This window comes from Hippocampus comes, unplaced genomic scaffold (assembly GCF_001891065.2).
Source record: "Hippocampus comes isolate QL1 unplaced genomic scaffold, H_comes_QL1_v1.1 scaffold85, whole genome shotgun sequence".
NCBI classification, from domain to species: Eukaryota; Metazoa; Chordata; class Actinopteri; order Syngnathiformes; family Syngnathidae; genus Hippocampus; species Hippocampus comes.
In genome coordinates this window covers 2,239,581-2,266,839 of record NW_017805540.1, presented here as the reverse complement: position 1 = coordinate 2,266,839, position 27,259 = coordinate 2,239,581, and the positions used below count along the sequence as shown (strand labels likewise).

Here is a 27,259-nt window from a genome sequence, read left to right as displayed (position 1 = left end):
CACACAGCATCTGCTGTATATCTGCCAGCTGTTAGAGGAAATTATTTCTCATTTTGCTGCACATATCTGCAGTAATAAAGATATTGCTAAGTTACTGTCTCTCTTATAGTGTTTCTCAAAACTAAAAATTGCTGTCTGTCATTGGGTGTGATTTTCCAAATAATAATCTGGGGCTGTCAACGGCAAAATGATGTACGTATAATCATATTTAATATTTTTGTGTTATTAAAGCAACATATGAGAGTAGCATAGTGAATAAGCACGCTCCGAAATACAAACTTAGTTATTTCTTACTTATTTAAATGAAAAAAAAAACACACAGCAGACTGTTTTGTACAGTTAATGCTATAAAAGGTGATTTGTACTAGAGTAAGTTTTTAACACTTTTGCATTTTTTATGTTTAGAAATGGGAAACTAATCGGTTTGAGTGTCCTGCAATGAATTGGGTTTCCGCCTTTGAGGTTCAACTTTACTAAACAGCACGGAGAAACAACAGTCAACATTAATTCTATAACTTGACTAAAAAACTGAGTTAAATTCGAGCCGTTCAAATGGCGGACTGGCTGCGATTCTACAATAGTTCCTGGTCATGAGGTTCGTTTGGGTGGCCTCTTGTTGCTAGGAATAACATGTGAATCATGAAATCTTTGCATAAACCAGCCATGCCTGCTTGTTTTTTTGTACCGACACTGGAGAAAAAGACATACAGACAAACGTATTACAGAATTATGAAACCAGTTAATGCCCGATTCTCATTCTTCGTGGTCATGTCACACATTGCAGGAACGACGGTTGACTGGTTTCTGTTGGAGCACAGCCAGGTGTCTTAGTTTTAAGTTATGTGCGCCCGCAGCTTTGTTTGACGGGTGTGTTTGCATAGGAGGAAAGTCATGATGCCTTTTTAATTGTTTCTTCACTTCAAAGGCAGTTAGAGAGCAGTTTAAAATGTTTGGATCTGATTGAATGATCGCACACAAGATCGTGTATAGTATATGCTCAAAAGTGCCAAATACCCCACTTTGTTCCCAAATATACTACCAACTGTACTACAGTAAAAAGAGAAGTCAGTTACTCCAAACTTCCTGCAGGGAGCACTAATGTGTAAGAAACCACTCTATACCCTCATTTTTTTTTCTCCCTGAGCAATCTCATATTCCTTCACCCTGTTTCAGCCCAAAAGATTAGAAAATTAGAATTGTGATATAAAATTTTGTAAACTCCAAACTTTAACATTAATCTCTTAGAACAGTTACAGCCTTAAAAGCTTCCACAAAAAGGTGATCTTTGCATGTAATGACAAGTTATGACCACCAGGATGCAGCATTGCCGCACACATAGTAATACGCTCTCAGAGGGTTTCTTCAATATATTTCATTGGACAAGTGTGGTTGGGTAAAATATCAGCATTGTATGAGATGTTTATGGCCTTTTTACACTGCCATATGTTTTATTTCCGTTCTAGTTATTATACTAATGGATGAAAATCCCCGCAACTGGCGCTTGTTTGCATGCTTTATACACCATTCACGAGTTATGTCTTCCAGCATATTTACTTCAATCTCTCAATTACTGTTTTTATTGTTTGATGTATCGCCCCTGTAAATAAGTCCATTTCGTTTTAAGCAAGGCTTAAATGTAATAAAACGTATGTGCAATTTATGCTTTTTTTATTACCAATGCAAACTTAATGAGCCCAAACATTATGATTTGGCAACCTTGTACAAAGCCACAGGCTACATGTCATAAAACGTAAACTAATGTGCACTCTCCTCCTTTTTATTCGGTCCACGATGGAAGACAAACCTCAAATGAATTATGCACATATACAATAAATGAATTGCTTCATTCAGGACTTTATTAAAAAAAATAATAATACATACATAAACGATATACTTGACATGTTCAACCACAAGTTTGATTTGTTGTCACCCAGGGAAGATGAATGGTTTTCTGTTTCCTCTTCTACACAGAGTATCCGTTTATTTGGTGACACTTTCATCTCATAATAATGTCTGATACAATATTATGCCTTGACAGAGATAACGTCGCTCTATTTTGAGTGACACTGGCAGAAATATATTCATTTAACAATGTGGTTGTGGTATGCGCCATTGCACAACCACACAGCATCTGCTGTATATCTGCCAGCTGTTAGAGGAAATTATTTCTCATTTTGCTGCACATATCTGCAGTAATAAAGATATTGCTAAGTTACTGTCTCTCTTATAGTGTTTCTCAAAACTAAAAATTGCTGTCTGTCATTGGGTGTGATTTTCCAAATAATAATCTGGGGCTGTCAACAGCAAAACAATGTACGTATAATCATAGTTAATATTTTTGTGTTATTAAAGCAACATATGAGAGTAGCATAGTGAATAAGAACGCTCCGAAATACAAACGGAGTTATTTCTTACTTATTTAAATGAAAAAAAAAAAACCCACACAGCAGACTGTTTATACAGTTAATGCTATAAAAGGCAATTTGTACTTGAGTAAGTTTTTAACACGTTTACATTTTTTATGTTTAGAAATGGGAAACTAATCGGTTTGAGTGTCCTGCAATGAATTGGGTTTCCGCCTTTGAGGTTCAACTTTACTAAACAGCACGGAGAAACAACAGTCAACATTAATTCTATAACTTGACTAAAAAACTGAGTTAAATTCGAGCCGTTCAAATGGCGGACTGGCTGCGATTCTACAATAGTTCCTGGTCATGCGGTTCGTTTGGGTGGCCTCATGTTGCTAGGAATAACATGTGAATCATGAAATCTTTGCATAAACCAGCCATGCCTGCTTGTTTTTTTGTACCGACACTGGAGAAAAAGACATACAGACAAACGTATTACAGAATTATGAAACCAGTTAATGCCCGATTCTCATTCTTCGTGGTCATGTCACACATGACCTCTTGTTGCCAAGCAGAAGTGAGACAGTCAGGAGGAATATATATATATATTTGATTATTTATATAGACACCATATTTTCCGCAGTATAAGGGGCACCTAAAAGTATTCCATTTGCTCAAAAGTCAACAGTGCGCCTTATAATCCGACGCACCTTATATACGGATAAATTCGGATTTCTTGGAAGTCGTGTTTTAAATGTTCTGTACAGCGCTATACATCTATATATATATAGATATAGATATAGATACACATACAGTAATCCCTCGTTTATCGCGGGTGTTACGTTCCAAAAAGAAGTGATAAGTGAAATCTGTGAAGTAGGATTTATTAAAAAAAAAAAAGGAAAAAAAATGTGAGAGGGACCAAATTTCAAATGTGCATTTGACAATAACGATGTACTTGGTACTTGATAGTCACCTTTATTTTTTACAGTTATTATACAATACTGAACTATGTATACAATGCAGAGGCGATTGCTCTAAGACTGCAAGGGAAGCTCAGCTTCCCCTAAAATGTCAAAAAGTAAGTGATCAAATATATGTGTGTACATACAATTGTGTGGACATGTCAATGACTAAATATGCGCTACAACGCGCTCAACTTTTGTTTCGAATCAGCTTCTTATTACTGGTTACGATGTGACTCTCTTCTCATTCATTCCCACAGCTTCACTGTGCTTTAAACTGTGTGGACGCTGAGCGTCAACCGCACGGACGGTGGGCATCTAATCTAGAGAGTTCAGTTTATGTTGTCCCAATGCCTTGAAACGAGACGAGTCATTGGATAAATGCTGGTTTTGTCCCGCCCATTGGACGCTCAGTGTCTCTGGGAGTCAATGGTCAGTGGGCGTGCAGAAGCTCAGCTTCATGATGATTGGATGATCTCTCTGAGGCTGAATCTCTTTTTGATTGACAGCGAAATGAGCCACTCACCGATCTTATGGTGAATGCATCTTTTTCATTTTTTTGAAAAGGAACGGAGAGTAGAATTCACGTATAAATAAACAGACACATTTTATGATGTAGGCCGAAATGTAGCTTCCCCTCCTTGACAGACCAGTATCCGCCACTGATAGAATGAAACCACAGACCAAAAATTCGCAAAGGTAAATTTGGCAAGTTGTACAGAGACGAGATGCGGAGACTGTTCACGTCGGTCAGTGCCTTAGCCAATCAGGATGCAGAACGCAATTCACTGTTTAAAAGCATTAAAAAAATGCACTAAAAAAATCCATGAAACAGCGAAGCCGCGGAAAGTGAACCGCGTTAGCGCGAGGGATCACTGTATATATATTTATATCTATCTACCGGTATATATATATCTCTCTATATATAGATATATATAGATAGATAGATATAGATTTAAATATATAGATAGATAAATATATACAAACACACACACACACACACGTGTGTGTGTGTGTGTGTGTGTGTGTATATATATATATATATATATATATATATATATATATATATATATATATATATATATATATATATATATATATATATATATATATATATATATATATATATATATATATATATATATATATATATATATATATATATGTGTGTGTGTGTGTGTATACACCTAATATGTGTATGTGTCACATATACATATACATATATGGGCGTCAATTACACACGAATTGTCGCTATTCGCGGGTAGGCCCGGGCCCTATGTCACGCGATAACGGGGGTTCACTGTATGTTGAAACAAAATTAGCATAATATACGGAAACGGAACGCAAATGGCCCCCCTCCCCATCCTCCAAAAACACCAGCTTTTGTCGACGTGTTTTAAATATTAAATTGTCATTATTTTGATTATATTTGATTACCACGAATACGCATATTAATGTAACAAATGATTTTGGTTGTTTGATTGGAGATGACGTCCCTTGCCTGGAGCCATGTTAGGTGAGTCCGCGTTTGCACGGGGCTTCATGCTCAGCTCAGGTGTGTTACCAGCCTTTAACTTCCGGGAGCACGCCAGCACCGACACAATAAACCGGACGACGGGGAGGAAAGTCGTCATATAGTTGGTGGACCGCTGCGTGCGCGTCGGCCATACACAGTAGTGGCACAAGAAGAAGTGTTTGCCTACAACAGAAGAGTCTTACTTCCAGTCCATTCGGTGTGGCTACCCCCCTGGAACTGAGCGCATTGACGTAATGTGGAGTCGACAGGGTGGGGGGAGTTGAGGAGGAGGAGGCGGAGGAGGAGGAGGAGGCGGAGGTGGTGTTCGTAGTGGTGGTGTTGGAGGGGGGCGCGCGCTGCAACCCCTCCTTCCCGAACGCAAACCGAGGAGGCATCTACCGGCGGAAGCGCGATGGCCGACACCGACGACCATCAACCGGAGAACGGCTTCGTGTCCCCCGAGAGCACGTCGTCGTCACCCGGTCCGCTGACGCGCATCGACTGTGCCGTCCTCCCGTTTCTTGGCGGCTTCGGGAAGTACCAGAAACAGCTGATCCTGCTCACATGGATCCCGGCGCTCTTCATCGGATTCAGCCAGCACTCGGACAATTTCCTACTCGCCCAGCCCAACAACACATGCATCCAGCCCTTGGCGAACACCACTGCTTCCACCACCGCCACTACGACTGCCGCTGGAAACGTGACGTGGGCCCGCTCCTGGACGTCGGGTGGCCCCCAGAACGCGAGCGGGCTGGCTGCTGGCGTCCACAACGACACGGGCGACGACACGCAGTGCCTGTGCAACGCGTGGACCTTTGAGCTGCACACCGGCCTTGTGCAGAACGTTGTCACGAAGGTAAGCTGTTGTCTTACTCCTATTTACACATTCATTCATTCATCCATTCATTCAATGAATGAATGAATGAAGGGAGGAGTGGTGATTGGGGGGGGGGGGATTCCCGCAGGGGATTCTGTGCCTGACCACCTGCTCCATTTCGATGTTTTGCCCCATGAGTGTCCCCCAAAGCATGCCCATATGATTGCCATTACACCATTTCTACTCTGCCCTCTTTGACAACAGTCCACATTTATTATCCGGACCCTTGGTGTCACCTTACTGTCAGGCCTGGTGGAATTTGCCGGTGGTGGCGGCACACCAAGAAAACATAATAGACAGGAGCCGTTCGATTTGGGGCAAAGGTCTTTAGTACGCACGCTCTGGAATAATACAACTCCTGACCAAACATCACCCCCACCACCTCTGCCCACCAGCTGCCCTGTGACTTAGCAACATACATTATTCCTGCGCGGCTCATTCGGGGGGGGGGCTTTTTCATGTCGCTTCATGTTATTGATCGAATAACCTAGCATTGCCGTAATTTTCTCGTATCTGCACAGCAATTAAAAATCTGGCCAATTTGTGTGTAAAATGACCACGATCAGATAATGTAATCAAATCTTCAACACGCGCCCGACAAGGAGAATCAATGGAGATGAAAGTGCGATTTGATTAGCTCGCAGCTGCAGGCAGACAAGAGGAACTTATCCAGATTCTGCAAATGAATGCCGGTTGAGTTTTGCCGGCTTATCAGCACACACGCAGTCTGATTTTAAGCCAAGCTTTGAAGCGTCTCCGCTCTAATGGTGGTTGGGGCACCCTGGGCTCGTGTCCGCTCCGGTGCCAACAGCCCATCTGCTTATCTCCAATAATGTCTGATTTAAATGAAGCAAACAAACCACAGTGACTCAGGACTAAATTGAGCAGTACAGCAATCGATTAAATCTTCTGGTCAGAATGATCGATTTATTCATAACGTAGGAAATGTTTTACGGCTTAAACAAGGCACGCGCATACGTTTTTTTTTTTTTCTTACAATTTGTAACCAAATTTTAAATCTGAAAGACTGCCCTAAAACAATGTTCTTACTGTTGCTTATGCAGGGTGCCCTTAAAGTCTGGACCCATAGGCAATTGACTGCAATTTATTAATAATAATTATCCATCCATCCATCCATCCATTTTCAACACCGCCTATTCTGAAGAGAGTCGCGGGGGGTTTCTGGAGCCTATCACAGCTGACTTTGGGCGGAAGGCAGAGTACACCCTGAACTGGTCGCCAGTCAGTCGCAGGGCACATATAGAGACAAACGACCATTAACGCCCACATCCACACAGTCACTGAGTGGGAACCAATCCCACCCTGCTTGCACACAAGTCAGGCGAGTGTACCACTACACCACCAGCGTATTATAATCAAAATAATTAATAATGATGGTGATGATCTTTTAGAGATGTCTGACAATCAGGCCCTTACTGCTTTTAATGAAAAGGGATTTGGGCTGAATGGCGGAATGAATTCAGTTTACCCAGCTTAAGTGGTAAAATATCTTGCAAGTGACTCCGTTTTTTTTTTTTTTTGTTTTTTTTTCTTGCGATATTAAAACAGTGCCTCATCCTCTCATGCTGGTGTCACCTCTGTGCATTCTGTATTTGTGTTGCCTTTGCATAAACACTGAGAATGTTATGTTGATGCCACAGCATGCTTGAATGGTTAGTAAAACCACACAACCTTGTCAACCTGGTGGCAAGGTCACCATGGGCAGAGATTAAATCAGGGGCAGCACTAGCCTACTCTCTGGATGCTTTTTATGCATTTTGCTATGCAGCTCTGGTCTCGCTACACTTTTCTTGCTTGCCAGAATTTGTAGATCACGCTCGCGTTTTGCCCATGGAAAAAAAGCGACATGGTAGTTATGCAAGGCTGGGTATCGATTCAGATTTCCAACAGTGATTCGATTCACAAGGGCCTGATTCGATTCACTTTGATTGATTTTCGATTGAATTCAGGATTTTATAAAGTCCCAATTTATTTCCATATGGAAAACATTCAGAAGAAGCAATGCTGCCAATAGTCGAAACATCTTGCTCTCGCTGAATATTTACATTAAGAATTCATCCCAATGCAGTTGCATTAATCATGTATTTTTTATTGAGCATGACCTGATCAAAACAAACAATAACAATTTCAATGTACCCAATCAAAGCATCTCCAACTGCATCTGCCTCGGGGGCTGATGAGGACTGTGTTTGCGCCGGGTGGAGTCTCGTTCAAAGATTCGTTGTGTTTCCACAATAACTCACTTCCAAGAAGCACATCTTTTTGCTCTCATCCTTTTTTTTTTTTTGAAACCCCAATACTTCCAGGCATCGATTTTCAAGCCGGTGAGCGCTGATTTTCTGTGCTTTTGCCATGTTGTTTTGATACGCTACTCTTACTTAGTCTTGACGAGATCTTGCGCGACTCGACAAGTCGCATGAATTTATTGGAAAAAGACATTAGAAGGATCAATTTATGTTTTTTATGAATTGATATTGGGCAATGAAAATAAAATTGATGCAATTCGATTAATCAAAAAATAGTTTTTTTTAAGCCAGCTCTACTGTTATGCCCACTGGGCTGTTTGGATGACATCGGGCAGAAAGTCTGTAGCAATACGAAGGAACACAAAGACGACGACCCGAAAATGAACAATTGTGAAGTAATTTTGTTTTTAATTCTTTGTCCTTGTCATGTGAGATACTGTATTTACATGGCTTCCTGTTGTTCACCAGTAGTAAAAAAAAAAATGCATATAAGTTTGACGGAATGGCAACACCTCTCTTGTTCCTGGCTGTGTCCCACATTTTTGGGACGGCCTTTTGTTGCTAGGCAGAAGTCATTGAACTGCAATAGGGAAAAAAATAGTCCATGCCATTCATTGCCACTGGGCTGTTTGAAGATTGTGTGATAAATGTCACATGCCATGCCAGCCAACCTACTTTTGTTGTCTAGATAGCAGTGCACAGATGGTCGGCAGTAGTCGGAAAATTACAGAAAGCACCCCCCACCCCAAAAATCTGTAGAGCAGTCATTTGTGCCCGGCATAAACCACACACACACACACACATACACACACATACACACACACACACACACACACACACACACACACACACACACACACACACACACACACACACACACACACACACAAAAGGCACATGCCAGTTTTGCCCACTGGGCTATTTGGTAGAAGACCAGCAGAACCAGGAGCGGTAAATATATTTTCGTCAAAAAGCACTACAGATAAGACTTTTTCCAGCACATTTACTTGGCAATAAAAGCTAAAAGATGGACGCTTTGGAGGCTTCTTCATTTGCGTAGAGTGCGGCGCCTCTCCCACTTCGGCTCCACCTCGTGTGTATAGCCACATGTTCCCGTCTCCAAGTAGATAAAATAGGATGTGGCAGAGCAGCAGGAACTGATGACTCTGCGTTTGCGCCTGTGTTTGGACAGCGTGGACACAATTGAGTTCAGCTTCCCATGATACTGTGTAAGTAAGGCAAGTGTCAACACCGGCCTAACACACGCACGCACGCACACGAGGCCCCATGTGACTGGACCCTTATGATCATGTGTGAATAACATGAGGCCACACTGTACTCTGCATTGAGTTCTCACTCTTCAGCTGGGAGGAAAGCTGCCTCGAAAGTTTCAAACAGTGAAGTGCTGAAATGAGATCATTCAAACAGAATTCACTTCCTTGAGATACAGGACAATACTCCCTGAGAGGCTCTGAAAACATTTGGAGAATTGTCAGTCGTTCTGTTTTCAGTTTGCAAGAGTCAGTTCATGAGCTCTATTCCCGACAGATGCTTTTCAGTTGGTAGGGTGTGGTACCATTTCTAGTACCTACTTCCAAGTGTGCCTGGCAGATGGGGCTGGGTAATTAAACAAAATGTAATTGTGATTTCGATTTTGGCTTCTCACAATCTTACAACCATTCAAATCGAAGAAAAACGATTCATGTGCAGAACGGCGTGGCGCGTTTGCCAATTCCTGATGTTGCCAAAGAACCAGAAATGCACCATGTTGCTTGTGCTGCAAGCGTTGGGTGATTCTGCTCTCCCCTGAGTGTGCTCTCGGCTGTTTAATGACACCCTAGTTGGAGTTTACTGTAAAACTAAACAACTAGAAGAATTACACACATCGTATATTTAAATACGAGACGTGTTTCGTTGTTCATACATCGATTAGTGTGAATGCTAATGCTAAAGTCCAATCCTATTGACAAGCAAATCGAAATTACCATCGGCTTTGTGTGTCATAGTCCATCAAATCACGAATACTCACACACAAACACTGCTGGAACACACACACACACACACACACACACACACACACACACACACACACACACACACACACACACACAGCTAACTTGACAATACTACAAATAACTTATAGTAACAGAGCACAATTGCAACTGTTGTCTTCTATTCGACTCTTACGTCCATTTTTGTACACTTTGCTAATACATGTAACTGCAGGAACAGCTGCTGTGTATTATTGATTTTATTTTTTATTGCTTTGATTTTAATATATTCTCATTTTACTTTGCTACATTTTTTAAAATTTCTGGTTGTTCTTTGAAGTTATAATTAACATTGAGTTTTCAAAGAATTCCAACACATTAACACACACTTCCACATGATATGGGATGAAAAACGATCCTGCAGGCTGTTTTATTTATTCAATTCATTTTAGCTTTAGTCCTTTGCTGGGATTACCACTCGTCGTCGGCGCCATGATTCACGAGCGCCTCTTGCTAAGTTTAAGTCCCTTCCTTGCTGGCACTGAAAGTAGCATTTACAAAAGGTGGCAAAGGATCCAAAGTGGTTCATGTGGAGACCCGCTCTAATTGAGTCAAAGCCCTCCTCAGGGTCCGTCTTAATTGGACTGAGCCTCTGAAATGAGAATGTATCATTAGCCTCTTGTGTAACTGACACTTCTCGGCTCACACTTGGAGTCTGAAACATTAGAGCGAGGCCCAAGAGCATCGCCGGTCCGACTACGGTGTGGGTGGGTGTGATAAGGGAGGCCGTTACGTAAAAAGCGGCCGGGCCTCAGATGTGAAAGATGATACTGTAGGATGAACACCCATGACTTGAAGAGGCCCTCACTGCACCGAGTGCACCTTATTCTGTTTAGCCAGCTGTTCAACTCCCCCCTCTCTGCCTGCTGCTGATCAGTGTAGGACACTCAGCTGACACAAGGAGGTGACCTCCGCCCACTCGCCCCATCAGCCCAGCAGTGCAGCCACTCAGGGTGCACGTGTGAGCGTCACCCGGGGGACGAAAGACGCCGGTGTTCGCCACAGATAAAACTTAAGAAGAGGACCTTGCGTGTCAGCTTTGTTTCTGATAAATGCAGTGAGCATTTGGAGAGGCGGGGTTCAGTTACATCATTCATCACTAAAGTTTGGCGCAAGGGGTGGGGACATCATATCAGTATCGCACTGCAGATTTGTCATTTCATCACTGCGACATTTCAGGGTACACGGCTAGGAAAAAAATATATATGCTAATGTTAGCTAGGCATATTGATTAGCCAATTTTAAATGTGAGAAACCCCCCACTCAAAAAATAGGCATGTCTACTAAGTGCTCTTTTAGTGTGTGGTGTACTTGAGTTGGCCAACAGAGTAGCGCTATCACTGACGAATCATTTTAGAATAGATTATCTCATCGATTAATCGAAAAGTCAGAAAAATAAGTCTGACAAAAGAATTGCCAATTTTTAAGTTAAACAATGGCTCGAAACACGTAAACGTTAAAATAAATGTTGAGTCATTTGATAATCGATTAGTTGTCGATTGATGGATTACGTTGGACAGCCTTACAAGGCAGAAAACGACACGTGTAACCGTATCGACATAGACTGCGAGTCTCCTTCCTCAAATCAGAGTTCTGTCATATGACCAAGACTGACCAGTGACAGTGACATCGTGCCACGATATTGCAGGTATTGTATTAGTGAGGGTTTTTTTTTAATAGCTGTGCGGTCGTTGCCAAGTGCTCAATAATACATCGTTTTGATTTTGTTTTTCTGGTGGACTGGCTTGAAGTTGCCAGGCTTGAGCTTCCTGGAAAACTATCGGTGTTTGTGAAATGCTGTTGCAAAACTTAAAATCAATTTAGCTGGAGTATCTTCGAAACAACCTCATTACAAGTTAACTTCACCAGCTCCAGTATGGTTGCAAGTTTTGCATTTTCCTTTTCAAGTGTGAAAATCATGATTCAATAAATGAATCCCCAATTCCAAAAAACAGCAACTTAAATGTAACGTAAGCGTGAGTAACTCATTACTCTACACCAGGGGTGTCAAACTCATTTTTTGTCGCGAGCCGGTGCAAAATCTCAATATTATTTATTACCCATGACAATTTGACATTTCGGTACAGATTTCAGCAAGAATCATGATAGTTGACACACATGATTTGCTCCCGCTGGCCACATAAAATGATTTGGGGGGCCAGATCTGGCCCCCAGGCCTTGATTTTGAAACCTGTGCTTTACACAGACAGTAATCATGTAAAGAAACTTTTTACTTTCAAATGCATGAACTAGTACGATGTAATATTTGACATGATGGAAGTCACTTGCCCAACAGTGACCGTGTCACGATTTGCATCTTTACTTTCTGCTACCATCTCGTGTTATCGCCACGACTTGGGTGGAGCTTGACCCACTGCAGTTTGCTGATTGGTTGACAGAGAAGCGACACTTCCTTGTGACAGCGGGACTGGAATGAGAAGGAGACAAAAGGCGCTGTTTCTCAAACAAAGCGGGTCTTTTTGTTGGAATGAACATGTAGAAAGAGCACGCCATGCCCCTCTTTGTCGAATTCATTCTTTGTACAATGCCACGCTGCTTTGAAGGCATGATTATTGCCTGTGCTCAAGTCAACAGAACGGATACATCATCTCGCTAAATGAGACACAGTTTTTGTCTTTCTGCATACTAATTGTGTGGGGTGTCTATATTGTTTGTGACTTTGTCCTGGTGGCGTAGAGGCGGCCAAGGTTTTATTTAGAGTTTGTGTCTTCCCCTCATGCTTGCCCGAATGTTCTTGTGGTCTGGCTTCCTCCCACATTTCAAATACATGCATGAACAATGAATCGAATGAAAAATGGACATTGATATGAAGTAGAATGCAATTTCAAAACGCAGAGGCTGAAATGTGGAAACAAAACCCGCTTCATTTCGGTTTTGTCAGTGGGCTTTATTTCATGTACTGTACGTATTTAGATATATATATTTTTTTTTATGTAATGTCTCGATAAATTCAGAGCTAAAGAAACGCAGTCCGAATGTTTCCATGGAGTCTCATTGCTTAATACAGCATGAAAAATGGAAGTGATAAAGCCACGGGTTTGTTTGTATTATTGTGGTAATCGGACTCATGATTCACCGAATTGTGTTTACGCCACACTCGCTTGTGAGAATTGTATGAAGGTGTCGATGTGAACACTTCAAAAGGCTGCGGGGCAATTAGGTCACAACCCCACTTGAAGTAGGAAAATAAACTTGGGTTTATATTAATTCATGGTTCATTTGCAATTACGTTAGCGTGAGCCTGACCTGGAATACCGAAACATTTATGAAATGTTATGGTGTCAAATGGACGGATTAATTTATTGCTTGTGTTTGTTTAAAAAAAAAAATGACATGGGAAAAGGGCCTTCACAAAAGAAAAAAGGAATTCAACGCCATCTTAGCAGTGAACCTAATTAGCAAAGAAGTGGGAATGAGAATTGTTGGATGGATTGTGTCGATGTACCTGATGAAGTGACCAGTGAGCGTCTCCTGCTCTTCAGAGTTTTTTCCTCACTGCAGATGGAAAGCAAAGCGAAAGCATATTCTCATTCGCTCACTGGCTTTCTTTTTTGACGTGATATTGTCTTCAAGCCCCACTCTGCACGCCTACCACTTCACAGTGTTTTCCACCCATGGGTGAGGTACAACTTGGAAGGGTCTGATTATCTCTGTTGCTAGGCAGTAACTATGCAGCAGTCTCGCCTGTTCACTGTATCTTTCTCAGAGTGCTTTTTTCTACCTTCTCTTGTGATTCATACTTTTTACTTATGCATTCCTCTTCTTCTTTTTTAGATCTGCTGTTCACATGTACTGCGTGTGTTATTATTATTTATTTTATTTTTTTTCGCCTTTGCGACTCTCTAAGTGTTTCTCGCTCTCCCCACCTACTCCTTTGAAACATCCCACCCACAGCTTTAAAGTTCAGCAGGTTCAGAAAAGAGCAGCTCCAGCTCCAACTGCAAAGCACTTGGCTGAGCTTTGAATATGCTTTCATTATGACTTTGATCATTGATTAATCGCGGTCATATTTTTGCTCTGTGTTCCGTGACGAAATTTTACATAAAAGTGGGCTTCCGTTTGTTAGAGAGAAGTTGGGGGGGGAATGCTTTGATGTTATATTATTTTTTATTCAATTTAGTGCGAAGTATCTTCATTAAAAAAAAACAACAAAAACAACAAAAAAACGTTTAAAATATTTGAGCATGTTTTGGGGGGTGTTTCCTCAATTAAACCTTATAAGTTTACATACTGGTACATTATGTAAAGTAGTATTTTAGTAGCAGTAAATGGAAAAATAATTTGAATTAATTGCTGTCAATTTTCAGACATCAAACTTCAGCTATAATGCTGCACATATTGCACCACAGCTTCACCTTCTCGTTTTTTGACATTCTTACCAAAAATCAGATCGCATGCTTCGACGCACATTGAACAGAGGTCTTTGTTGAACTCCAGCATAGTTTCTGGAAAAAAAATTGGTCAAATTCCAGCAGTGCCATTTTGACTTTAGGGTTTATTTCCCAAATCACGCTCTGTTAGCACCCCCCAATTCAACATTGTTTCTTCACGCAGCAAAGGCCGCAATTGAGCAGCATGAATCCACGTTAGGTGTCTGACATAACCATTGTTCCACTGCAGTCGCAGTCATTTAAGAGATGTCAGCAGACGCTTCGAGGATTTTGACGGATTTTCTGTCTCCCCGCCCCGCTCTTCACGCTTCGCATTTCTGTCCGCTAATAGGTTTATCCATGCGTCTCGCCCAACTCTGCACACTGCCTTCTATTCATTATTCTCTAATGAGCAACACAATAGCAAGGCAACGGAATACAGGCGGAATGGGCTGCCTCGCGGACCAACTGCGCATGATGGGACTCGGACTGAACCTGGTTGTTTGGAATTCTTGCTGAGAATCCATCCATATTAGTCGAGTAGCACCTTAAAGGATGAATCTAGAACACACCTTGTCTTGTAAACAAACAAAATGCAGCTCAGCTTCCGGCTTGTAAATGTCATGGGCAATTTAAGTTTCTTTTTTTAAAGCATTCAATCTGTCAAGTTTAGTCATCAGTTTATTTAGCATTTTTGTCCCCTTGCTTTACCAAACGTGAACTGAACCACGACGTTAAAACCAAGGTATTCATCGTATGGACGTTTTTGTTTTTGTTGTTGTTCTTTATGGTTCCACTTCAAGCGATTATCCATTCCTGTGTTTTCACCATTATCACCGGCCTCCTGAGTGCGACCCTAACTACACCGTAGCCCACAAAGAAAAACAGTCCCTTGAGTAGAACCTTCAGATGTCACCCTTCACTATGTCGATGGTAACTGTCAGAGATGGGCACTTGACTCTATTTTGCCGGTCCGTCCTCTGTCCGCGACCTGGGTACACTTCCGTCATCGTCCCTCCATCCTTAATCATATAATTAATCGTCCTCCGTCCCCTTTCTTAATCGGCTGGATTGATAATTTGTGAAATGGGTGTCCGTAGGCACTTTATGTTGTCTTACAGTACGCTCTCAAATACTGTTGGGATAAAAAAGGAAGGAGAGGAGTAATTTAATGGTGACTAAGCGAGTCGTACGAAATAGTGTTGTGCTGTACATAGCCTATTCAGAAAATACAGTGTTTGGCTACACTTTGGTTTGTTATTTTGCCTCCCGACACCACTGACTTAACCTGATTAGGGACGATTAAAGGGACGGATGAAAACCCACTTCGTCCTTGCTTAGTCCATCCATTGAAAAAAAAATTCTCGACCTCTCTGCCCCTCTCTGGCAACTGTGATATCACAATATGGCAGTAATAGATGGGAAAGTATGGTTACGAATAGCCCAGCAGTATCAAAACGCATGAATTTATGGCACAAGAAAGAACTCTCAGTTACTGCTACACTAATTGTTTTTCATTTGAATGTTTAATATCTATGGTGTGGAACTGCTTTTCACACAAATAGGAACTTTACTTCTATGCTAGCGTAGGTTAGTGACACATTGCAATGGATTTTGAATGCCTTGAAGCACTGATTTTTGCAAGTACAGTGCCATCACTATTTATGTCAGAACTTCAGTGATTTTGGTTATCATTATGAAAACTATTAACAGCTCGATAATCAGCTCCTTCATTAAACTCTGAGCTATTTTGGTTGTATTATGTTTGTCCTTTGCTGATAGCATAGCGGTACACTCGCCTGACTTGTGTGCAGGCAGCGTGGGATCGGTTCCCACTCAGTGACGGTGTGAATGTGAGTGTGAATGGGTTGAATGGTTGTTTGTCTATGTGTGTGTGGTCTGTGACTGACTGGCGACCAATTCAAGGTGTATTCTGCCTTTCACCCAAAGTCAGTTAAGATTCGCTCTAGCAACCTCTCTCTCCATGCGACCCAGTTCAGGATAAGTGGTGCTGTAATGGGCATTTAAAATAAACAAGAAATTGAAAAAACAAGGGTGGTCTAATATTTTCTCCATGACTGTATAGAGAGGAACCTGTGTCCTGCCGTTTTTGCTAGTGAGAGCTGCTAGCTCTATTCGCAGCATGTAGTTCCCATCAAAGAATTCACAACCTCGGTCAGTGAGAGACCTAGTTAATAATACATGTGTATTGACAATACCTTCTGCAGAAAATCATGCTCATGACATGTAGACAAGCTCCCCTAATTTTTGTGCTGTACATTTTGGCAGCATTTGATACTACTCATCCAGTTGCGCTGGGCCACAAAGGTCACCACATACCAGCTCATCTAGCCTCAGAATAGTTTCAGTCTTCCAAGTCACTTTTTCTTTCTGTTTTCATTCCGTCTCTCCGCTGTGAAGCGATTGCACAACAGGAACTTGTTTTGTGACCCTCTTTTTTTTTTTTCCTTCGGCTGACAGCGATACCAGAAGTGTGAATGAGTGGCATTCCTGGATCATGTGATAACTGAGTGATTCTGTGTAATCCTGGAGCGTTCCATTCGAAGCGGGTCGCTGTGATAGAGGTCATGTCAGGTTGAAGCAAGCGCCCCTAGAACCATGACATCCTAAAAAGAAGAAAAATATGCATTTAATTGAGTAACATCATGTAAGATGTTTATATTCTAACAACATGGAGATATGGACACTATGTGTCCCTCTAATGATACTAACTGGTATCATCGATACCAGCTGCAGTGGTCTAATAATAATATAATATGGTTGAACACAGTCAATTTCGGACAGAGTGATTCCAACCTATTTTCTACCCACCGGAAATTATGTAAACAGAAATGATCTGTTCAGCTCCAGGGTTAACTCTTGGCAGGATAACATCTTTATGCACTGTACAGGCAATGCTTAATTACCATTTCTTTACTAGCATGCTCGTGAAAAAAAAATAAAATAAATTTAACCACTCAAAAGTAACAAACGGCGATTAGAAAATAATCAGGGATTTGATTTCATCTGCATATTTTTAGTTTGCAAAGTTCAGTAAAAACAACAAGTAAAAGGAGCGCATAGCTAAGTTAAACATGGCAGACATTCTTTCACTTATATGACGCAGTCACCCTGCCCACGTCCCACCATCCTTCATGAGATGTCATGCATTTCAGGCACAGCTCGTGTGGTCATTGACCACCACTGATCTCTAGCTTGGGAAATTTCCATCCAAGTCTGTCAAAAAGGGAACGCGCCACTTTTAAATGTCAAACAACAAGACAGAATATAAAGTGGGTATTTTTTAACTTGACATGCATTTCTAACAGCTGTGTTTTAATGTGTCTTCAGTGGAGTCTGGTGTGTAACTCGGCATGGAAAGTCCACATTGCAAAATTCTCACTCTTGGTCGGGTCCATCTTTGGATACCTGGTGTTCGGAATCCTCGCAGACTGGTAAGACATCCCAAGAACGTAACACCCACTACAATAGTTTGACATTAAAGATGTTTTAAGATGGTACTGTAAACATTTTGTCATTGTTTCTTATTGTGTAGGTTTGGCCGTCACCCAGTGCTGATCATATCTGTGCTGTTTATGCTGGTGTTCGGCCTCACTGTGGCCTTTTCAGTCAACGTTCCCATGTTCAGCACGCTGCGATTCTTCGAAGGCTTTTGCCTGTCTGGCATCACACTGTCACTCTACGTCCTACGTAAGTACTTCTTCTTGAGGTTTTACAAAGTATTTGATTTTAGAACTGGGTGGCGGCGCGTATTAAATGCTCTCACGGGCGATCTGTTTGTATGAGGCAAGTTCCAAAACCCAAAGCAGTTTACAGTATAAGCAATGAAATTATAATTTTATGAACATTTTTAAGCCAGGCACCCCCCCTTCAACATCCTCACAAAAGTGCCCCCCCCCCACCCCCCTGCCAAACACTCACTCAAAATATAACAAAACATCAAAGCCCACTTACAGCCAAGGCAACATGATTAATTATGCATCCTGTTTGGGGAATCCCTGTCGTACGGGGAATGTCCATATTAAACCCTTGTCAACAGCAACAATGTAACTGCGCAAGTTTTATGCCAGACCTCCATACTTTCAAGTACTGCAGTTTGGTCGACAAATATTTTAGTAGTTGTAGAAAGTCTTCTCAGGCCTTTGAAAGCTGCTTATAGGTATAAAGAGGGCTGAACATCTTCATATATTTTGATTTATAATGGTATAAAAAATGTTTCTTGATGTCCATATTGCTGTTTTGTTTTTTTTTTTTTAAACAGAAGCGATTTTATTGTTGGGATTAACCCTTGAGTGTGAATCACACCTGTACATGTTTGTTGAAGCTTTTTTTTTTTTTAATATTTGTATGGGCTTTTGTCTTTTCCATGTGGGCCTACCTGTATTTCTGATGTGTTTTTGTGTGACACTTGATATTTACCCTGGAGCCAATCTGTATTGACAAAACTCCGCGAGCACTCTGAGACGAAGGGACGGTCATTCAATAACACATTAGTCGGGAGAATCAATCCTGTCTGACCTCCACGCGTTCCCCTTTTAAACATTTGCTGAAAAACTAACGTTGACAGTGGCCATAGACAACACAGTTTGCAAAAAGCGTCACGGTTTTAGGAGGTTTACGCTGGGTAAAAAATATCTTTTTCTGGCTGGATTTGTTTGCGATCGCCCGGCGTTGGTTTGTGCACAGCAGAGATGTAAACACTAATCCCCTTCCTTCCTTGATCATCAATCCACGTGCAGTTAAGTCTCCTTCATGTTATCATGCTGCACTTTATCCTTTTACGTCATCCCAAACAAGCAGGGAGTATTCAAGGACTGAGCATGTGGCGCTTTGAACATGCTCTCCAAAAAGCTGTTCAGTAACATCCACCTCAAAGTTGGGGCAAAAAAAAAAAAAAAAAATTTAGTCCTTGACATGAGACGCGTATATCCAGTGGATGGGAAATTTGATCGACAAGTTTGTCATAAAAAGACTCACAAGAAAGCCTAAAGAAGCCATGCCTGAATACAAACAGGAAATGAGCTATTTGAGTTTGACCGGACATGCTCAAATTGGGCCCATCGGTATGTGCGTAACTCGCTTTAAATGATTTGTCAGAGTCTAAATTTGAGCCATTTACACTGTACTTGAGAGATGGGCAAAATTCAAATGTGTCGAGTACGATTTTAGCATACAGTGTCAAAGTTTGCACACCCCAAAAACACAAAACTCGATGAACTGAACTCCACAAGGTCAGATCTCGATCTAACCCTCAAGTGGGATTCATAATGGCACCAAGCTGTGGGGTGTGTCCTGCCTCAAACCAAAGTGAGATTCATGTAATCGCTCTTTGCAGAGGATAAAGAATACAGTATGTGAGTACTGTTGTACTGTATTGTCTGCTCAAAGGGTTATAACTGAGCCACATAGATGCCAATCATTTCCTCAGTTAGCAATAGCCGTAAGATAAGATGTGTGGTTGTTTTAAATACAAATGTAGTTCTCTATATTTTATGTTTAGTTTAGTAAACTTAAACTGAGAGTGGCAAAAAACATCTTGAAGCCTCAATTTTGAAGAATATTTACATACTAATCCTATCTGCCACTGCTACCAGTTACATCTCACGTTTGCACTCCCAAATTTTAAAAAAAAATGTCCAAATGACAACTCGCAAGTCCGTTCACCATTATCATATCTCAAGGCCTCACTGCATTTAAAAACATGCAACATATTATAGAGCTCTCACAACGTAAATCCTGATGCTGTAGTGCCCCGTAGAAAGTTAAAAAAAAAATGCAGGAAACAGACAGGATGTTAACTCATTATGTATGGCGGTTTAAATAAAAAAAAAAAAAAAGAGCAGCTGCTGCAAGACACTGTGCACACACACTTTGCGTCAGACTTGCCTGCCGTGCTGAGGCTTTAGAACGACTTCAAACATCGTTGATACGATGTGACACTTGTACAGCTACTGACGCTATCTGCCACGCAGGGAGACTGAAAAATAAAGGGAAAAGAATGAACGGGGAAAAGAAGGAACGTCGGAAACCGGGCAAAGCAGCCTGTTTGAATAAAGAGTGATTGAAGGAATGTGGAGGCTCGACATAGCTGACGAGGTTTCTCACCTGTGATTTGCACTTATTTTGTATCGGTTAAGGTGATGAAATCAAATGTCATGCTGCAGATTTTTTTTATGTTCGCTGCAAGGAAGAAGCAGACAATTATTATAGAATTGATGCAAGCTTTCCATTTTTTTTGTTTTTTTTACCATGACCCGCCAATGTGTGCTAGCCTAAGCAGTTAGCCAGCAAAGTGTGCAGGCTCTCCTCAGCCCGCCCATTGGCGTGCTTATACCTGTGGCCAACTTTTTTAATTTTTTTTTTTATTTTACATCATTCAGCACTTCACATTCCTCGCCCAGAACAATCCCAGATTCCCAACTAGTTTCCATGAATGGCCAAGCATAAAAGTAGAATGTAAAAACTCTCTATTCAAACAAACAAACCAAAAAAAATTGCAAACTTACAACCACAGATGGGTACCTGCGTTCTTATGAGGTACCAATATTATTTCACTCAACCTTCAGTGAATTCAAAATGTAACAATAAAATCACACCGTTGTTTTTTGAATTAGAATTTTACTCACTTATCATGTGTGTTTTTCTTATGCTATGAAGCATTTAAAAAGAAATAGCCGATGGATGGAAATTCACCCATGCGGATGATGATCCATTTCGTGCTCAAAGCGTGCGCTCGTGGGGCCTGTGCGTGATAAACCCTCCCTTAATTCAGCAAAAGACACTTGTTTAGAATGTTTACGCTCTGCGAGCAGTCTGTGTAGTCGCTTGGCCGCCAGAAGCGATATTTCTCCTCGCCTGTTTTGCGTGTCCAAACGGGCACGCTTGTGCACACACTCGCTCTTGTACACGAGTGTGAGTGAGTGAGTGAGTGAGTGAGTGAGTGAGTGAGTGAGTGAGTGAGTGAGTGAGTGAGTGAGTGAGTGAGTGAGTGAGTGAGAAAGAAGGATGAGGAAAATGCAGACAAATCTGCGTGGATGTGTCATGACGGGCTTTTTTTTTCCTTTACTGACGAAGAGATTTTTGCTTTTATTGTGCCGTCAGCTATAATAAATAAAGAAACACGATTGATTGCTAAATAGTGAGTCATTGCATGTCGTGGGTAAAGGGCAAGGTCCATGGAAAAAAAAAATGCCCATGTCAGTGGTTTTGCTGTTTAAACACTTGTGTGTTATTTTCACGTTGTCAGGCAGCTTGAGGACATCCTGGCGGAAAAGTTAACACACCAATTGATATCTCACTGCGATGAGGCTTCATGGTTGTTTGTCCAGACAGGTAGCTTCCTTTGTGGTTGCTGAATGAGGGTAGACAGGTGTCATGATACTGTATGTACTCGTCTTAGCTTGGATAATTAAGCGACACGCGTAGGCGTGAGTGATCTGGAACAACTGTTCAAACATGTTCACATTGTGTGTGTGTGTGTGTGTGTGTGTGTGTGTGTGTGTGTGTGCGCGTGTGTGTGTGTGTGTGTGTGTTGTGTTTATGACACAACTTGAGAGCAAAATGTATTTAGATTTCAATTTTGAGGGTTGAAATTAGAGCAATTGCACTGGACGGGTAGTTGTGCTTTTTTTTCTTTTCTTTTTGCAGATGATACACACAGACTGCATGAACTTTGTTCAACCAATGTTTGAAGTCACATTTTCACATGTAATACATGTTAAAAGAAAAAAAAAGCCATAATTCATTCAAATTGTCTTTTTCGGGGCGGGGGGGTTGAAATCATACACAAATACACTTTGCCATGTCCTTGACCCCCCCACCCCACCCCCCTTTACAATCTGTCTTCAGTCATCATCTTGATAAATGGGTCAAGGTGCCGATTTCTCCCTATCAAGGAGGGTTAAAGTTCCCTTCCGTGCGAGCTTTTGGCCCGTGCAAGCTCAACAAAGCTGCTTCTGCTATGACTCTACTTCAGCTTTCATCTGTCTGGCTGGGGAAAAAAAAAACACTTTCCTGTTTGTGAGCGTGTCATGTAACCTCAAGCTAGCTCACAAATTCTTGAGTGAAGTCCACTGATTGACCATATCAACGCGGGCGACCTTTGTTTGGCTATTGTAAAAATGAAAGAAGTCAGGGCTCGGTTAACATTGGAAAAAAAATTCAATTTTTTTTTTTGTGGGGGGGGGGGGGTCAATGTTCTGTATTGGTGACTCCTGCAAAGCCGATGACCTTGTTTTTGTGCTGATTGAACAAGTGTGTGTGTGGGAGGAAGGGAGTTAAAGTCCAAACAGACAAATACGCTCAAAAGGAAACACTCACCCAAGCCGAGTGTTTGACTGCACTTTTTAATGGCTAACTCTTTCAAGCACATGAATTAAAAAGATGGTGACCTGCGGCTTTTTGGCAGTGTCGCTCACGTCCTTGATCAATGGCAATCACCTTATTAATCGTCAATAGCTCCCTTTCATTACTTCTCTGTATCGACAGTGCCTCGGGTTACTTGTGTGCCAAGTCGAAACGAGTTTCCCTTTTTTTTTTTGTATATAATGTTGAAAGGGGAAAGACTGTTGCGGGAAAGCCTTTCAGAGATTTACCGGACACATTAAGTCAAATTTAGATGCTTTATGATATATGCCACTGAGCTGCTCTAAACGGCATTTCCTAATGTGGCAAACTGTCACCAACTTTCAATCTTTGTTTAGTTATAAAGCCATATTAAAAGTGGACAAATGAGTTAGTCACTGTTAAATAGAAAAGGGCCTTCCTCCAAACCACAAAGTTGGAAGCCTAGAACGATGCCAAATGTATTGATAAGATGAAGAATTAACATTAAGGGAGAACGGAGCGCGTATACTTAATGTCATTTAAATTACCAGTGGCTCTTCCCCCAGCCCTTCCTCGCACTGACAAAGCACTTTTCCTCGCTCGCACGAAAGCTCCTCCGTCTGTAGGGCGTCCAGTCGAGCAGCAGGGCTGGCTGGCTGCAGATCAGGAATACGCACCGTGCTGACAATGCTGCACTGGCCTGTCAGTCACAGCGAGCCAAAACTCATCAGCAGCTTTGCACATGACTGAGCTCGCTTTGGTGCAGACGAGCACTTCCGACAATGACTTGAGCCTTACAGAAGAGCCGGTCGTTAATCGCGGCTGCACAATCAAATACAGTCAAACCTCTAGTTTTCGAACCTCTCTGTTCTTGACCAAATCTCTTTTCGAATAGCAAATTCAAGAATTTCACTCCTCGGATTACGACCGAAAACTGTTATTCGACCAAATTGAGCAAACCCGAATTCACCACTTGACTCCTCTCGGCTTCTTTACACGAGGAAGTGACGTGCAGCGTTCATTGTGAGCAGACTTGTTTGTTGTGATTTACCCAAATCTGACTGTTTTCATGTTATTTCTGCATCGTGTATTCGCCCCTAATCATGGGCTAATAAAATAGTTTCGGATTTCGAACAAATCGAATTTCGAACAACTTTCTGGAACGGATTATGGTCGAAAACCGAGGTGTAACTGTACAAAAGACTATATCGGTAAATGAAATACAGTGTTTGGCTTGGGAAAGTAATAGGATGTCGCTTTTGGTGGATTGTTTTTGTTTTGAATTTATGCACATCTGTTAAATTACCTTTTTTTTCTCAGATTATTTTTGGTTCAATTTATGTCCCTCGCGGTGCTCTGACCTTGTTAAGTGTCATTGTGTTTCATGATATTTTTGAAATTATGTTACTAAACACCACTTTATGTTTTTAAGTTACATTGTGTCCTGTTTTGTGATGTGCGTCATGTTTTGCCAAAAGACTATATCGGTAAATGAAATACAGTGTTTGGCTTGGGAAAGTAATAGGATGTCGCTTTTGGTGGATTGTTTTTGTTTTGAATTTATGCACATCTGTTAAATTACCTTTTTTTTCTCAGATTATTTTTGGTTCAATTTATGTCCCTCGCGGTGCTCTGACCTTGTTAAGTGTCATTGTGTTTCATGATATTTTTGAAATTATGTTGCTAAACACCACTTTATGTTTTTAAGTTACATTATGTCCTGTTTTGTGATGTGCGTCATGTTGTAGTTTATCATTTGGTTTTATCATTCGAGTTGTTTGGTTAAGTCGAGTTTTAGTTCACTTCATGTCATGTCACGCACATTTTGTTTCGATGTTATTTACATGTGCGATAGCCACCGCAAACATGCAGGACAATCAGCGCACGTTGTTTCGTTCCTCCCAATGATTGACTAAGTTGCATTTTAGAGGACAAACATTGGTTTTGTGATCAAACAAAAGACAAGCCGGAAGGATTCAACAAGCTGTGTCTTAGCTAATGTTTGTCACATTGCCCAACCCCTGAAAGCGTCACTCTTAAAGCTGCCGAGTGTATCCACGTGCCAGTGTTTTTGCAGTTAGACACAGGCAGACAACTGCCATTTTTCTGTTCGCTCATTTTATCTCCGAGGTCCAACGACAACGCGTGGGGCTCAAGATAAGGACACGTATCTCTGCAAACATTTGTAGCAAAGACCAAAAAGTTAGATGACTGACCCTGACAAGCTGCATGGCCAATAGGGCCTCATATGACCAGTTAAAGGTTACCGTGGGTTCAGGAAGTGGCGGCACTGAGCGTTTGTCGCGGTCAGCGGAGTCAAACAAAAAGTTTCGTCGGCTGAGCCGCGCTAGACGTCTGCCGTGGCTTGTATCCGATTCGTTTTCTGCTTTGGCCAGTCAGCAAAGCAGTCAAAGCTTCTTTTGGGATTATTGTCGTTGCTAATTGGCTCTGAAGTAGAGTTGATTACATCATTGTTGGACGGAAAAGTACAGGACAGCAGAATTTGGAAAGTTGAGGACATGGATGTTCCTTAAGGCAGTTTCCAAATTGTTCAGATTCAGAATTGTTTCCTTTTGCGATCATAAAGCATCCAAATGCAGTATCGGTGACAATGTAATTGTCATGTGATTGCAAAAAGAACATAACATTTATTTTAGTGAATGAACTGAATTGCAGACTTGTGGTTTGTCTTTTAGGGGAAGAGCTTTTTTTTTTCTCCCTTTCTCGGGGGGGGGGGGGCACAAATACCGGTACTCTATATTAAAATAAACCGAGACAAATATGTGGGAACAAACAAACGACGTAGCTCCTCAGAATCAAGACACGATGGTGTGACCACGTCAAGTCTAATTGATAATAGTGTCCGCAGAACACAAAATTACGTTTAATGCTTTGCACTCATTAACAACATGCACGTGCGGCCGTATTTGCGACACTTCAATTAAACTGAACTACTTGACATACCTTCCTTGGTGCTGCTGTTTTGGTTTGCAGCTGGGCTCTGCCCATGTATGATGTCTTTGAACTGAGGTAGTTTGTTACTCTTTCTAATCACTGTCCATTTTATTTGATTAATTATTTAAAGGGAGACTAAAAGTAAATATAAATGTACATATAAATACAGTATACTGACTGTGTTATTGCCTTTGTGTTTTGCACCATCACCACTCAGATGCGAGATGTAAACATTTGTAAAACTATTTTCTTGAATGAAAAGTTTCCTTTCCGCCCAAAATAGAACCAATTAGATGAAGCCCAAGATCAAGACGTTTTCATCATTTCCTTTCATGTAACGTAACAAGGCAGAGTGCGCTGATTGGTTTGTCATTCTGGAGAACTTGCAGGCAAGTCTTTCGAGTTTGTGGCGTGAGATATGGTAATATTGGTTAGCAAGGGATTTATGTCAGTTGGGCACTAGCTCAAGCTCAACATTGTGCGAATGCTGACTCAGCGATCCAAAGATTAGGGTCAACGTGAGGTGTAAGGCGCTCAAGGCTGCTTTTGTTTTCACTGTTTTTGAATTTGTCTTTTGAACATTCGGTCATCATCGTACGGTTTCATACCAAAGCACGTGTATATTCTTTCATCTGTGTGCGCTGTCTGGCCCGTTTGTTGCACACGATGCACTCCACCAAGATGAGGAATTCTAATCCCATGCAGGCCGCGAGCAGTGAACCGTCTTGAGTCGGGTCAGACTCAGCGGGTCCCGGACCCATCGGCCCGCTCGCCTCTCATTGGCCCCGTCATTCTAGCTGTGACGCTGTCCGCCAACAGAGAGCATAATTCGTGCCCGTCGAAGGCGGGGGACATCCTAATTGAAATTCCAGTCCTTTTATGCTGGAATGGAGCGGGACCGCTAGCCCCGACACCCACCTTCTTACGCTGACCTCTGTCATCTTACAAAGCCCATTTTGGAGAGAGTTCACATTCTGGGCGAGCGGTGAAAGTGACGTTCAAAAAGATGGATGGATGAACACCGCTGATACTGTACCGTTCGCCCTCTGGGCTGTGTTTTGAAGCCATCCCACTGCGGCCACTAAAGGACTTCGCTGTCTGTGGTGACTCGCAGCCTGTGTGGTGTGAATGCAAATGCCGGAATGAATTGGTGCCATTCTAATAGTGGACAAATGAGCACAAGGACACTTTTTTTTTCCTTCACCCCCTCACAACAGTGCACTGTGCTGCTATGTTCAGTCTCACAATAACAGCAGCTGCTGATTTATTGGAGATAATTAAACTATTCTCATCCTATTGTTGGCTTTCAGGGCTGTTTGGCGCGGGTGTTTTGTTTTTAAAACTAGGGTCGGTGCTCGTTTTGTTGGAATGCAAATGTTACCTGGGAGTCATGGTAAAAACACAGTAGAAGACATAAAAAGGCGGGGCAATCAATGTATCATCCCTTTGATTTCGAGGTGTTTTACTAAGAATGACATCATCTTGAAAATTCATGTCAGTACCTGTGAGCTTGCGATGATCAAGGTGTGTTTCTTGTTTTGGA

General features: G+C 41.6%; 1 protein-coding gene across 1 annotated transcript in view; it reads left to right on the top strand.

Moving 5' to 3' along the window:
* Positions 1–4,539: 4,539 nt before the first annotated feature.
* Positions 4,540–27,259, top strand: part of LOC109521298 (solute carrier family 22 member 23) — a 53,327-nt gene continuing 30,607 nt past the window's right edge. The window contains exons 1-3 of the mRNA XM_019879087.1: positions 4,540–5,685; positions 17,767–17,870; positions 17,972–18,126. Coding sequence (XP_019734646.1) covers positions 5,242–5,685; positions 17,767–17,870; positions 17,972–18,126 — 703 coding nt within the window. The 5' untranslated portion in view covers positions 4,540–5,241. The remainder of the gene's footprint in view (positions 5,686–17,766; positions 17,871–17,971; positions 18,127–27,259) is intronic.